The sequence below is a fragment of the Halyomorpha halys genome, unplaced genomic scaffold, assembly GCF_000696795.3.
Source record: "Halyomorpha halys isolate HHAL.00 unplaced genomic scaffold, Hhal_1.1 Scaffold205.1, whole genome shotgun sequence".
Taxonomy (NCBI): Eukaryota; Metazoa; Arthropoda; class Insecta; order Hemiptera; family Pentatomidae; genus Halyomorpha; species Halyomorpha halys.
In genome coordinates this window covers 1,678,409-1,692,998 of record NW_027110335.1, presented here as the reverse complement: position 1 = coordinate 1,692,998, position 14,590 = coordinate 1,678,409, and the positions used below count along the sequence as shown (strand labels likewise).

The 14,590-nt window shown below is 30.9% G+C and overlaps 1 protein-coding gene across 1 annotated transcript in view; it reads right to left on the bottom strand.

The window, feature by feature from the left end:
• Window positions 1-2,671: 2,671 nt before the first annotated feature.
• The window catches only part of LOC106679453 (CUGBP Elav-like family member 4), a gene marked incomplete at its 3' end in the record, with an annotated part of 264,560 nt that continues 252,641 nt past the window's right edge, over window positions 2,672-14,590 (bottom strand). Inside the window, exon 5 of the mRNA XM_067048492.1 lies at window positions 2,672-2,815. Coding sequence (XP_066904593.1) covers window positions 2,672-2,815 — 144 coding nt within the window. The remainder of the gene's footprint in view (window positions 2,816-14,590) is intronic.

Here is a 14,590-nt window from a genome sequence, read left to right as displayed (position 1 = left end):
GTCAAATATTTATCGACTAAATTTTTTAAAGATTTTTACTTAATAAAAGAATTTTTTAAATGAGCATTAAACACTATTAATTTTTTTTTTAAAATTTAATCTGTACCGCTGCAACACTTGAAGGGTCAGGGATGCAGTACTTTGCAAGGAAATACTGTAACTAGACCAATGGTTGTGCAAGGTGATTTGGTCACAATTACGCTCTTAAGCCAGGTTTTTACCTAATTAAGGATACTCACTAAATGAGGCTGAGTGGACGCAAGAGCTCCTGAACTGACAGGGCTGACAACTACAGTGAAACAGAAAATAATTATCTGCCACAGGTGGATTCCAACCCAGGTCCTTGGAGTTAGTTGCACAATGCCTTACCATTGAGGTATTCACTTTATATTTATAAATAATATACTTTCTACTATTCAAATTTAAAGAACAAAACTGTTGACTCACACTATTATACTAGAAATACCTGGTTCCCTTCTTCATTAAATGAACAACGATTTTCAGGCACTTGCCTAATCTTGAAACCCAGGAAAAGGTTACTGAAGTTTCATATCACTAAATTGAACTGCTGGTCCTTGGCCACCAAATAAAGAGGAATTAGTGGCAGCAGTAAAGATTTATAATGGCTCTAAAATCATTAGATGTATGTATATAAAGTAACCTAAAAGGGAATTTTTTCTACTAAATACAAAGATGGACTTCGTTGCTTAAGATACAATATGTTATACCCATTTCTCAAGCTATTGTAATTCTTTTGTTTAAATGGCGGATTATGCTGTGGATGGAAAATAAAGGTTAGACTAAGATTCCCCTTGAAAATACCATAGTAGTATTTATGAATCGATTTTGGAAATAATAATTGTTTAATAAGATACGGAATGTATTTTAAAAATGAGTAAAAGTAACAAAAATATAAGATTTATCTTGAAATAATTTCTTTTTTTCCAGCTGTTGTAACACTTTGCTCCAAGCTATCTCCAGACAAATTAACCGATCCATACGTTAGCGCCAATGAACTGTCAAGCGGTATTAGCAACTTAAATTAATGGTTACAAACTGAGTTGATGCAGTTGATAGTGCTCAACAACTTGGCACAACATTTAGGCGCCATAGGAGCAAGTTAATTTCCAATATTAGTTCCGTACATCAGCTGTTAGGACCTGTTTATCCACCAATCAAACGCTCCTTTGACTACGCCGTGGAAGGCTGATGCTCGAATGAATCGAATTTACAATTCGGGTTTTAAATAACATGGTGTCAGCAATTACTCTAGGCTCAATTTTCAAGCTAATACAAAACTTAGGCTGTATTGATGTACCTAAAGCCTAGTTCTAATCTATTCGGATGTAATAATTCATTGGTTCAACATGACTCTCTATTTATGAAAAGGAAAACTATCCACCCTTGAAGTTTTGGCCACTCGTTCTCACACCTGGAAAAATGTTTCAAGGGGTTCATCTTGTCCAGATATACCTTACTGAACTTGGATAGGATTGATTATCGTGATTAATAAAGACATCTAGCTTTAACAGATTCACTTCCAGGATTAAAAGGACTGATGGAAGAATATATAAATATTCTGAGAGATGTTTTCAAAACCTGTGAATACCATCAAGTTGATAAAGAATTCTCCCCGTCAAAGGGGAAGAGTTAGGCCAAAGTGTTCAGCTACTTGTTCTGCGAGCCCCAATTTTTGGACACTCACTTATATAACTTTTGACCTCCATTTATCAGTTTTATCGCGTAAGGTAAATGTTTACTTTATGTCCTAAAAAAGGCAGTAATCCAGTATTACTTGACCATAATATACGTCGATAGACCGAATGTACCCGATTATTGACGACTCCTTATCTTAGGTTAGTTTAGTTTAGTTAGTTAGAAGTTTAGGTTAAAATATACGACATTTATCAGCTACAGATCCCACCCTGCTTACTTCTTCTAACTTATAAATATCGATAATTAATATAGCTTTGATACTAACGACGGACGTTACTCACGGCTCCTTACACTTTTTTGGACTACTTAACTCTACTATCTGACAATCTTCATTATTAGAATATATGTTACGAACTACAAATATTAGACATTACATATTTTTAATATCATTGGACTCTATAACCAGGAAAATACAACTAATTCTCCAATGATTCGGTATCTATTAAGGTCCTAATTTTCCCATAGGTATAATTCTGGGGTTTGAAATTTAATTTTAACATTTAGATATTTAATTTTAACTTTTTCTTGCTCCATTAGTGTTACTTTTACTGCTTTTTGGGTACTAACCTCCTCCCTTTCTGTAGTATTTGGGTCTTAGATGCTTTTGGTTAGTTATTCAACCCAAAATGGTTTATTTATTAATAAGAAAATCGTCTAATAGTTAATCTGAATATAATAATACTGTTGTCTTGCGCTGAAAATTAATAAGAATTAGAAAAGAGGAAAAATCCCCTGTAGAACTAGCGGGCAATTAATTTTTAAATGAAGGTTTGGGAATTGGTCAGCGACACTTTTCAGTTACCTTCGGGTTATCAATGTACAGTCTGGTCTAGTAATAATGGTTTGCCGACTTTTTGGAGGATCTAAAGTAAGTCTACTTTAGTTACTTGGCGTAAGTACAGGTACCAACTTACATTATATCTGATTTATTTTATACAAACACTTTGCATAATACCTGAGCGTAAGCTCCATAAGTTCCAAACTGGTTGAAGACGAAAGGATTTAGCAGACTCATATTTCCGGCCATCTGCTGCATCCGCCTTAATTGTCTTTCCTTTTCCGTATCAGCGAATTTTACTACCAGCGACGAAGAAGCGCCCTGAAAAAGGAAACGAAATCAGTATAAAAATGAATTGTGTCAAATGAACAAATTAGTAAATGGAAAACTATATGAATATAGTAAAAATAATTTGTTTTATAAATTAGTAGTCTTAGGTTTTCAGAGCCACTTAATTATTATGCTCGACTTATTTATCAAAAACGGATAATTAGGTTAAAAGCTAATAAATCAGCTAGAAACAAATAAGTATATTAGAAATTAAAAATAAATAAATAACATTAATAAATAAATAATAATAATAAATAAATAAGTTGAAAATAAACTAGAAAGAGATAGATAAGCTAAAAATAAATAAATAAATAGAATCGAGAAGAAAAAAAGGCAGTTTTCTCACCCCAATTTTTGATGCTAGTAATTATACATAGTTTTCATTAAAAACTATGTATAATTACTAGTCAAAACTGATGAGTCTGCCAAGTATAGGTAAGTGGAATAAAAAATGGCGGCTGTATATCATAAAAACTACCAACAACACTAGAAAATTTAAAAGAACATTATTTAAAGAAGTGTAAATTTTCTGAATTATTAACCCTAATAAGAGCTATTAACGTCCAATAATTATCGAGATATAGCTTTTTAAAATGCAGTATTTCTTAAAAAGATTAAAAGTTAATTAATTTATTTTGAGAAGTCTATATCTCAGGAACTATGTGACGTATTGATGTCTATTAGCAATGAAATTAAAGTTAATTTAACGCAGTATAATGTAGTTTATGATCTTTACCTTAGTAGTAATAGTAGTTTTCATGATATTCGCTAAAATAAATTGATTTATAGTTGTTCGGACAATAAGTTTGATTTATGAAAAACTTTATTTCAGAAACCATAGGACATAGAGATGTTTGCCAGCTCTCAAATTAAAGCTAGTTAAATTTACTATAAAATGGTTTATAACGTTTATCTTTGTAGGAGTAGTAGTTTTTTTGATATTTGAAAAAATAAATTCACAAAATGTTAATTTCTAGTTGTTCATATAAAATGTTTGAATTTTGAAAAAATATAACTCTAGATCCATAAGACGCACATATGTATGTCAACAAATAAATGTAATTTAACTTACTATAAAGTAGTTTATGACACTTATCTTTGTAGGGGTAGTAATATTTATGATATTCGCATATGAATATGAATTTGGCAAATGAAAATTTGTCCGAACAACTATAAATCAATTTATTTTAGAAAATATGAAAACTACTATGCCACGTCATAAACTGCTTTACAGCCCATTAAACAAGCTTTAATTTGAATGCTAATATACATCAGTTTGTTAAATGGTTTTGGAGATATTGATTTTTCAAAATAAATTTAGTAACTTCTGATCTTTCAGTACGTTCTGTACAACATTTTTATGAAATATTGCTTTTTAAAAAGCTATATCTCGAGAACTATTGAACGTAAATAGCTCTATTAGGGCTTAAATTTTAACAAATTTACTCTACTTTAAATGATGTTCTCTTAGAGTTTCTATTGTTGTTGGTAGTTTTAATGATATAGAGCTGCGAATGAAAAATTAACTATTTGTAACTTTTTGAAACACCGGCCATTTTTTATTCCCCCCCCCTACATATACTCGGCAGACTCATCAATTTTGACTAGTAATTATACATAGTTTTCATTAAAGTAATAAAAAATTGGAGTGAATTAACTGTCCTTTTTTTTGTCTTGGGCTCTTTTAAGATTGTATAATTTGTAAAATAAGGGTCGCTCCACCGTTAGGTTAAAATAAGGAATTATAGTGCTAAATATGCATCAAGGGGGAAAAAAAAAAAATTTCAATAAATCGAGCACTTTTCAAGAGAGTTTTCTTTCTCTCAAATATAAGCTCCTTTCACAGCTAATCAGATCAAAGGAATGGAACAAAGTATTTCTGTATCGGCCACACCGGGAAGAGGGCTCCTTCCCAAAGATGGGGCGAAATTAATGTAGCATAAACATCCGAGAAGGGATAAATCTAGCAAGTGGAAAAAAAATTAAATCCCACTTTTGTTCTGGGAAAGAAAAGATATTGGGCACAGTTCCCGGGCAGGGATCAGAGAGCAACAATTTCAGATATCATTTCTCATTTACCAATCCTGTTACGACCATGTCTCGTCAGTCATACGGTCTATCTGCATTGAACTCTTGCACAAGTTCCTGAGTTACTAATCCTGAATTAAATTAATTTTTAATCACCGTGATGTCCACACATCCAAATAAATTCTTGAAAGTATATATTTAAAATAAAAAATTTATTCTTTATTTTATTCCGTTTTTCAATTTCAGACGCTTTTTAAATATTTCTCGATTTAACTATGTTAAAGTTCCTATTTCTTATATTTCAAAAGTAAATATGTAAATTTTTACAATTACGAAATATAATTAATTTAATAATTTTTTTAAGACATTTTTTATTTATTTTTTTATTTTAAATTTTAGCTCTTTCGCTAAAAAATAGTTCTCCGAGCTTAAATTTTAACTCATAAAGTATTCAAATAAAAATGTTTGCTAGTAACGAACACACATCAACACTATATGAAGTTTTAAGTGCCCACAGGTTCCTAATAATTAAAATAGTTAGCTTACTAAAATAGCTTTAATTATTCGGAATGCTCCAGAAACATAAAGTATCAAAAGTATGTATCTAAAATAAAAAAGAAATTAAAAAAAAATGTGTCTTTATTTTGTGAAAAACCCTTGTAACAAAAAAACAGCCTGAAGATGGAAATTATTTAGGTCAAAGGAGCACTATCATATGATACAGCAAAGTTGCTTTATTATCAAATTTATAAAAATCAATGCTTTTTGATAAATGTTCACGATTTTTTTCAGGAAAATTATAGACTGGTCTGATTTTTTCGATTAAAAAATATTAACAAAATTAAGGATTTATGGTACGTAGCTCAGAAAGTACACATTTTTCGATGGTTATAATATGCCAATCGATTTGTCTCTTTCTGTATAATGAAAAAAAAATATTACTGATTCTATTAAATGATTTTTTATTCAGAAAAAAATTTAAACCTAATGGGAATTTCAGTAAAGTAGGCTAACAAATTTTTTTAAAAGGAAAAAGCAAATCATATTAGTTTTTATCGTCTTCTTAATCTCTCAAATATTTTTTTTAAATTGAAAATTTTAATTTATTTGAAATTCGTATTTAAGGTGTTAAAAACGAATATCAGTTTTGTTTCACTCCTAAAAAATCGTTTACCACACTTTGATAGGCCAGTCATTCTGAATTGTTTGAATATAGTACTAATATTGAAGTGCAGTAGGGGTTAGTATTTATATCCTATTCATATTTTATCTAGTATATATATGATAAGATCATAGATAGTCAAATTATCTAAAAGAATAAAAAAAAAAAAAAAAATGGACTAAATCGAACCATCGATTATACAGCGAAGTTAGCTGTTACCATTTATATTACTATAGTTATCGTCTTATCACTTCATATATATATATATATTAGTTGATGTATAGATAGTGTTTAATAGTGTATGCATAGATAGTTTCAATAGTGTTCGATTAATGTATATACATTCTCAAATATAACAATAGCGAAGTATTGCTGGGCCTGCTAGCATGACGAGAAAAATTGCCTACAATTTATAGAATGAGGTTACAGAATATGTGAAGACTTTAGTCTTACTGTTTAGGTATAACGGGGGTGATGTTAAAATGCATAATATGTTAAATTGAGGTGGCTTATGAAAAAGATAAAAGGTTATATGAAATGTAAGGATTAGTTCTGTGCCTGATTAACCAGTCTATGGACACCACGTCTTCTTAGAGCACCATAGCCGATAAGAAAGTAGGTCGAATTAATTTCATCGAGTCTAGCTTCATTTAATTTACCGGAAAAATGGTTTATCTTAAGAGAGCTTCAATTTTCTTTACGAAAGCCAAAAATCAGCCCGAGTTAAAAGGTAGCACTTATAGCTTTATATACAATATACATTTAAAACTTGTAACAAGGGAAGTAAAAACATATGATTCAATCTAACACAGTCCCTTTGGGTTGTACTTCCTCTTTTATATCACCCTGGGTCATATCCAGTCTCTTTTAATAAGTTCTAAAACCTCTCATTACTGTGGAAGGGCTAGGCCCTTTGTATTTATCATGGTCCATATCTAGAGACGGATTTAGTACTCTTTTACTACTTGCGATTCTATCTCATTCCCTTTTATGCAATGCCTTCTCCTCAAAGCCACACCACTTAATTTAAAAAGGAACCATTTCTTTAGTGTAAGGATTCTCGTGGATAGTGCATTTGTTGTGGATAGGCAGGTGCCAATGTACAGTAAGATGGTGAGGATTTAACATTCATAATAAATAAAGCACTTTCTTAAACAATAATTTTGGTCGAATTTATTTATTATTATGGTATAAATTAAATAAAAGTCATGTAATGAAATTAGTTATCGTTATGCGATTGCATAAATTCTCTACATCAGACAGTAAGTGTGCTTCATAAAATGAGAGGACATACTTCTAGACTGTTTATAAATCGAATAAAAACCCCTTTCCAGTGATTTTCTATAGGTTTTCTTTCTCTAAACCAGCATCACAGGTGACATAACATCGACAGGGTAAATATCTATTGAATCAGTGAGCCGAAGGTACACGGCATCCCGGAACCCCCACAGCTGGAAATAAGCCTTATTCGAGGGGGGCTTAGGGAGGGCGGGAACAGGTTGTCAACTCCTAAATGGGGCTAAACCTTGTCTTCTCTCTCTCTTCTCTTCGCTCGAAGCAGCTTCATCGATTGATCCCAACACCAGCCTTCGCAGGAGCGAGCGGTTGAGAAAAACTACTTCAGTTCAAGTAAGAGCTGTTCTATTCAAGTAGCATAAAGTAAGAAGCGTAACTATACATTACACAGATATGAAAAAAACCTTGAACGAAAAACAAAACAAAAATAATTATAACAAACTTTGTATTCACGATTTCTAAAACTGGAATAGTATCTTTTACGAGTAAGTGACTTGATAGATAATACGTCTCATAGATATTAAAACCTTAGGACAAGTGCAGACCAGGGAACTAAATTTTAATATTAGTGTTGTTAGCAAGTATCCTGCCAGATAGCTACAAGTTGATAGAATACAGGACAGGTATAAAAAAAAAAAAAAAAATAAATAAAATAAACTAAGAACTGGACACACTCAACTAACCCAAGAATATTTACTGTCAGGAACATCTAGATCAACATCAAGACAGTGTAACGTACCAATAACTGTTAAACACTTACTGACAGTCTATAGGCCAATGTGCATGACAAATTTTATTTATTTCATCAATTAATGTCACTTTTTGTTATAGAATAATTTTTTTTTCTTTTCAATTTCATTTTATTTATTAATTTTTTCTTAATATTAATTATTGTTATGATGTCAGCTAATGTATTCTAGTATAGACTTAACGACATTGGGAATGTTTCCTAGAGGAAAGCTCAGTATGTATTGGCAAACATCAGAATTGATGTGGATTGCCTAATATCATTAAAAAAAATATTAGTCGCTAGTTTTTCTGAGAAAAAGGTTTAAAGTTTTCATGGCCTCAGTAGAAATAAAGTAAGAAGAAGGTTTGAGAGCTTGATTTTTTAATATTTTTAAAATTGCAATTACCAACATTTCTCAAATTAAATTTAGTAGTTATCATTTTTCAATTTGCTCTTTTATTGCTTTTAATGAACTATTCTTGTGTTAGGAAGTCTCTGCGATGATAGAGAAGTAAACAGTACTTCATAAGTGCACTTAATTTTTACAGATAAATTGTAAATGCTATATTTTGAATTTAAGCTAGCGCAAGATACATATATTTAAGGAACATCTTCTATCATAGTTAATATCGAATAACATGACTTCAATTCTATCTCCATCAGAAATATTTTACGAACACCATTTTCGACGGATAGAATACACTCCCAAGTGAAACCATTTTCTCATATTTCAATTTATTTTATAAACATTTAAACATGAAATGGAAACAGATTTCTTAGCATTATCTCATTCAACAAACAAATAGCAAGGCTCAAAATTGAGATGATCAACATTTAATTAATTTTGACCTGACGAATTTATTAAAGTTCATTTTATTTAATTGATCAAATTTCCATCCTTATTTTTGTAATATTCATTTCTCATGTAGGGATTCATTTTCTTTTTTTACTTTCACTTACCTATATTTGGAATTTGTAGTAAGGGAAATTATTTCTATCATGAAAAGTTTTTCATGAAAATAAATGTTTTGAGTCCATGAGTCCAAATAGCAACTCGAGCAAAATGATCTGTGAGTGAATTACCCAGCTCAAAAACGAAAACTCTAAAAATGAAGGATTATACCTTTGTGTATATATCTAAAATTTCTGAGGACTTTTGTCACAATCCAAATTGTGCAGGCATTTCTCTCAAGACAGCTACGTTGAAGAAGGAGGTTGTAAAACCAAAATATCAAAAAATCTTAAACTGTTACAAATGTAATTATTATATTTTTATAATTCTTATTTATTTGATAACTCAGCTTTCAATAGACAATAAACTATTACTTTACACGACAATACTAATACCTGCCTGGACTTACGGATTAGAACTGTGGGGAACAGGTAAACATTCTTACATCAAACGCATTCAATCCAAAGTCCTACAACTACAGCCAATACTCCATACTATGTAACCATTTATACTCAACATTATGTCCTTACATTAATCCCATTTATCTCAGAACTTATTAAATCCAAATTCAACTAATTCCATTAGAAACTGACTCATTATCCTAATCTCCTAACGCAATACCTATCTAGCTTAACTCATCCTTTATCTACGTGGATTGAAAGGTGACCCAGAGACCTATTGTAATTACTTGTACGAAGAGAAGATGGTTGGGGTTGCGGGAAAGATGAAACACAAATAAGTTGATTTAAACACTCGATTGGTTGTTATCTTGTTCAGTTCTTAGCCCTGATGAAGGCTAGAAACTCTAGCCGAAACGTTGGCACAATTGAATAAATTACATTAAGTTATTTGTGTTTCATTTTGCCCGCACCCCAACCATCTTCTCACACAAGTCATCCACGGTCAACTATCTCTCATAATTATTGAAACCACTGAGTTTCTGCGGCTAGACTGGCTTTCAACGATATTATTTAAATTTTGTTTTATTATTATTTTTTTTCTACATATTATTATTTATAATTTAATTTATGTATCTTCGTAAGTATAGTGTGAATGAGTTCTCTTAGCTCTATTACTAATGTCTGAATGTATACGACAGAATTTAATACTAAACGATAAATAAATAAAAAAAAAAAAATGTTATTTAGTAAATTATTTTATTTATGCTCTGTACTTTTAAACAATAAAATGGATTATTATTTTATTCTGAATTTTAATCACGAAGATGAATGATGTTGAAAAAAGATTTATTAGTTTTTACATTTTACTTGAAAAAAGTGATTGAATTCAAAATCTTCAAAAAATAATATAGTTATAAAAATGTTAACCAACAAAAAATACTTTCTTTTTTTTTTGGACACGAAGAAATAATTATATCCTACGCCCTTGAGTGTTTTCCTCTTACACAAGCCGTGGAGGGACTGTTAAGTTAAAAGAGTTTCAGGAAAGGCGATCTGATCCCGGCTTGAGTATAATTTACGGGTTTGTTTACTCTCTTCGACTTGGATAACAGCCTAGTTCAAGCTAAGATCCCCAAATTTATGGGGGAAACTAAACCTCTCTCCAAAATGGTATCTTTTCACTTTTAATAAGAGGAAACATTAAATATACTGTTATTGTATTAACAGTTTAATTATATGTCAAAGATATTTATAAATATATTTCGGAACAAGTCGTACAATATAGATAAAAAGTGTAAGACCACTTCAATTCATTGAGATATATTGGAATAAATAAAATAGCTTTTAATACGAAACTTTGTTGCAACAAAAGTAGATAAAATAATACAACTATAGAGGATCATATTAAAAAATAACAAAATTATTCTTTGACTGGCGTAGTTCCATTTAACGGAGTACAAACATTTTTACTTTCTCTTCTACTACGTATATAGTAAGGAAAAATATTAAGATCGTATAAAATTTTGAATTCGAATTTTCGACGGAAATAAACATTTTGAGGTCCTCTGAGTCTTAATAACCAGGTCTATTTTAGAAATGTATGATCTGCGTGTGTGTCTGAAAAGGCTAGCTCAAAAACAAAAAGTCAATAAAAACTGAAATTATATATTCAAGGCAAATATATGCTTGGGGTGTGACAGCAACTTATTCTCAATTACATAGTCTAAGAGGGGTAAAAGAGGATTTAAAAAAAAATATAAATTAAACAAATAAACATTTCCTATTGTTAGCAATAATAAGCTAATGGATAAATAAAAAATAATTAAGAATTTTCTATATAGTTGAGAGAGAAAAAAGTTATAAATAGCGGCAGGAGTTCGAATCGGAAAAAGCGGAGAACTCCGGATCTCTTTCAATCGTACACAGATTTTTAATATTAAATATCAATCAAAATGATTGAACAAAAAGTCCTTAAGACCACATTATTTAAAAAAAAATTAACAATAAAAATTTTTTACTTAAATTATAAAAGTTAAATTCTATACACATATAATTTCTCCAAATTTTCGCAACGTTTCAGCTCTTTCCAGCTGCCATTTTCAAACTTATTCCTATAGATCTAAGTCACATTATTAAAATTATATGCTTAATAAATAACACTACTGTTTTTTTTTATTTTATTGACTTAATTTACTAACACAAGTTTTCTACCTATAATGTCATATTTTAACCCATTTTCAAAATGAAAAAAAAAAAAAATTGCCGTGATTATTTTCATTTTTTTTTTTGTATATGAGTTTTTTTCAGTTGTACTTATCATTTAAAGTTCCGACGATATTAATATTATTTTAATGTAAATATAACTAAATATTGCTTTAATAAACTGGCATACTGTATAAATGTAAACATCGAAAAAACCATTAATATAGTTTCCGGGGAATTATTAAATTGTATGGTATTGACTCATTTCAACGAATCTTTGAATATTTTTGTTGAAAAGAAGAGGATAGCGACATTGTGATAAATAAATATATAAAAAAGAAATAAAAAACATAAACTTTTTCAAATAACCTTTGTTACAAGAAATACGTATGTTTGCTATAACCTGTTGAAGATGTTTGCATTAAACAAGAAAAAAAATCTATGGAAAAAAAAATTAAATTAAAAATCTAAGGAAATACATAAATTAACCTTTAATGGAAGTTATTTTTCTAATTTCTAAAATCCCCGACGAGATTTTTGTGTTTTAACAAGCATCAAGTCTTTTAATTTATGCTGAGAAGCCATTGGTGAATCCAGAGGGGGGCGTCCGTCCCTCGTTAAGCACAAGCAGCTTTACATATAGATATCAGAAGAGTAAGGGAATGAAACGCTACAATGATTAATTCAGTTTCATTAGTTGCAACAGAATTATATCTAACTTTTTAAAGTCTACTCATTTCAGATCAAGGGATTGTCAATTAAGTTTACTGATTAATTATTTGTACATGAAATTGCTATTACTGATTAGAATATACCAGATGTAGAAAAGACACAGCAGAGAGTCGAGCAGTAAGAAATAAAAAAGAACAACAGGTGCTTCCGTGCCGCAGCGAGATATATCACAAGCCTTGTTTAAATCTAACACCTTAAGGTGCGCCTACGGTAGTTCGTGACCCGTCCTCTTCATCATTCCTAGCACCTTCCAAAATGCTTAACAGTCCAACTACCGCTCATTTCTTTACTCTTTACTTCCTCAACCATTTTCCTAATTCAATAAATCGTTTTACTTTCTGTAGTTGCTTAACTTCCTATGTGAGTGAATTTCATGAATGGCTATGGGATTCCTCAATACCGCGCTCCCAAACGGATAGGTGATATTTTAATGAAAATAGCAGGATTTTAATTCATAATAATACTATTAGTCTAGTAGTTTACATTTGGTAAGATTTCGCTAGCTTTTATTTTTCCCTAAAGTAATATCGTTAATAGTAGTCCCCACTAATAATACTAGAAGTATTAGTGCTTCTACCCAGTCGTTTGTGCACTGTTCTAAATCAGGTTTCACTGTTGTAAATCCTTTCATTATTCATTCCCAAACCACCAAAACCCACAAGTTTCTACCCTGCTTCCTCTCCCATTCCCGGCAATCATCCGAAGCGCCTGATAAGAAGATGACCTCGAGACCTTCGAATGTAAAAATGAAGATTGCTAACAATAGGTAGGTTCTCTACATGCCTGTATCATACCATATTATTTTTGCTTCTTCAATAACGAAAGTAGGAAAGCTTTTGTATTTCTGTAGGAATTTAGAAAACAATTATGTCCTCAAAATCAAAAACAATTACTAGTATTTTACATTATAGACAATCTAATAACAAATTTGGTTCCATACCTTTAGGTTTCTATGTAATCAAATTTGGGTCAAGGCATAGTCAATTAGACCTTTAAATTTATTATGATGGAACTTTAAGGGATTATATGGATTGACACCTAAGTTGGAGCTAAAACGATTTTATTTAATTCTATCCATTTCGTTCACTACATTCACTCGGCATACCTATATTGCCAAAACGAGTAGGCTGATTAGGCCCAACTTTTAAAATTAGTGTAATTAGGTTACAGTTCTCTTATTCCTAAAAAGTATTAGTACAAGAGCCCAAGAGAAGAAATCTTAAAACCATAAAAACTAATATCCCTACGATGATAAGTGTCATAAACTAATTTATAGCATTTTAAACTAGCTTTATTTTGAGTGCTGGCAGACATCTCTACGTCTAATGGTTCCTGAGATGTATTTTTTCATAAATCAAAACTTTATCTGAAAAACCATAAATCAATATATTGTCAAATATAATGGAAAATATTCATTCTATGAAGATAAACCTCATAAACTACTTTGTGGCACATTAAGCTAGCTTTCATTTTAGTGCTTAATGACATCTGTACGTCTAATGGGGCCAGATATATATTTTTTCCAAAAGTAATTCACTAACTATTGATTTTATGTTATTTCGTTTTGAAATGTTACTTTTTAAAAAGCCAAATCTCGGGAATTATTGAACGTAAATAGCTCAATCAGAGCTTATATTTTATCAAATTTACTCAACTTTAAATAATATTCTATTAGGTTTTCTGGTATTATAGGCAGTTTTAAAGATATGGAGATGTAGGCAAATGCTACTGACAATAATTACAGGAAATTAGAAGAGATGTTTCCCCTTGGATGTTATCCACTTGAAATATGCGCAGAGAGGAGGTGATTTTGACGCGGCTCGAATTGGTCATACGCTAGGTCAGTTATCTTGTGGGCTGCGATTCTCCACCTGTATGCCTGACTTGCGGAACGCGACTTACCATAAAACACATCTTAAGGGGCCTCTACATGTTGGCCGAGCCATGGCGAACTCTGACATACGCGAGCATGTGGATGGGTGGCTTGGCTTGGTTGGCCTAGGCTCGTTGCCGAGCCGTCGAGAGTCGGTTTTTGGACACAGGTCAAAGGGGTTCGTGAGAGCGCTCGTGTAGCATCTACACCATTGTTCTTTGTCTAGTTACAACTGAGAGCTGTTAGGAGGTTAAAGGTGTTTGTTGGTACTTTTTATAATAAGTTTTGTATTTAATCTTATTTATTTATATTTAATTTCCTTTCATTTTCTTTTTTTGTAATAAAAATAATACAATCCAAGTGCAATGGCTGAAACCACTATTACGTCCG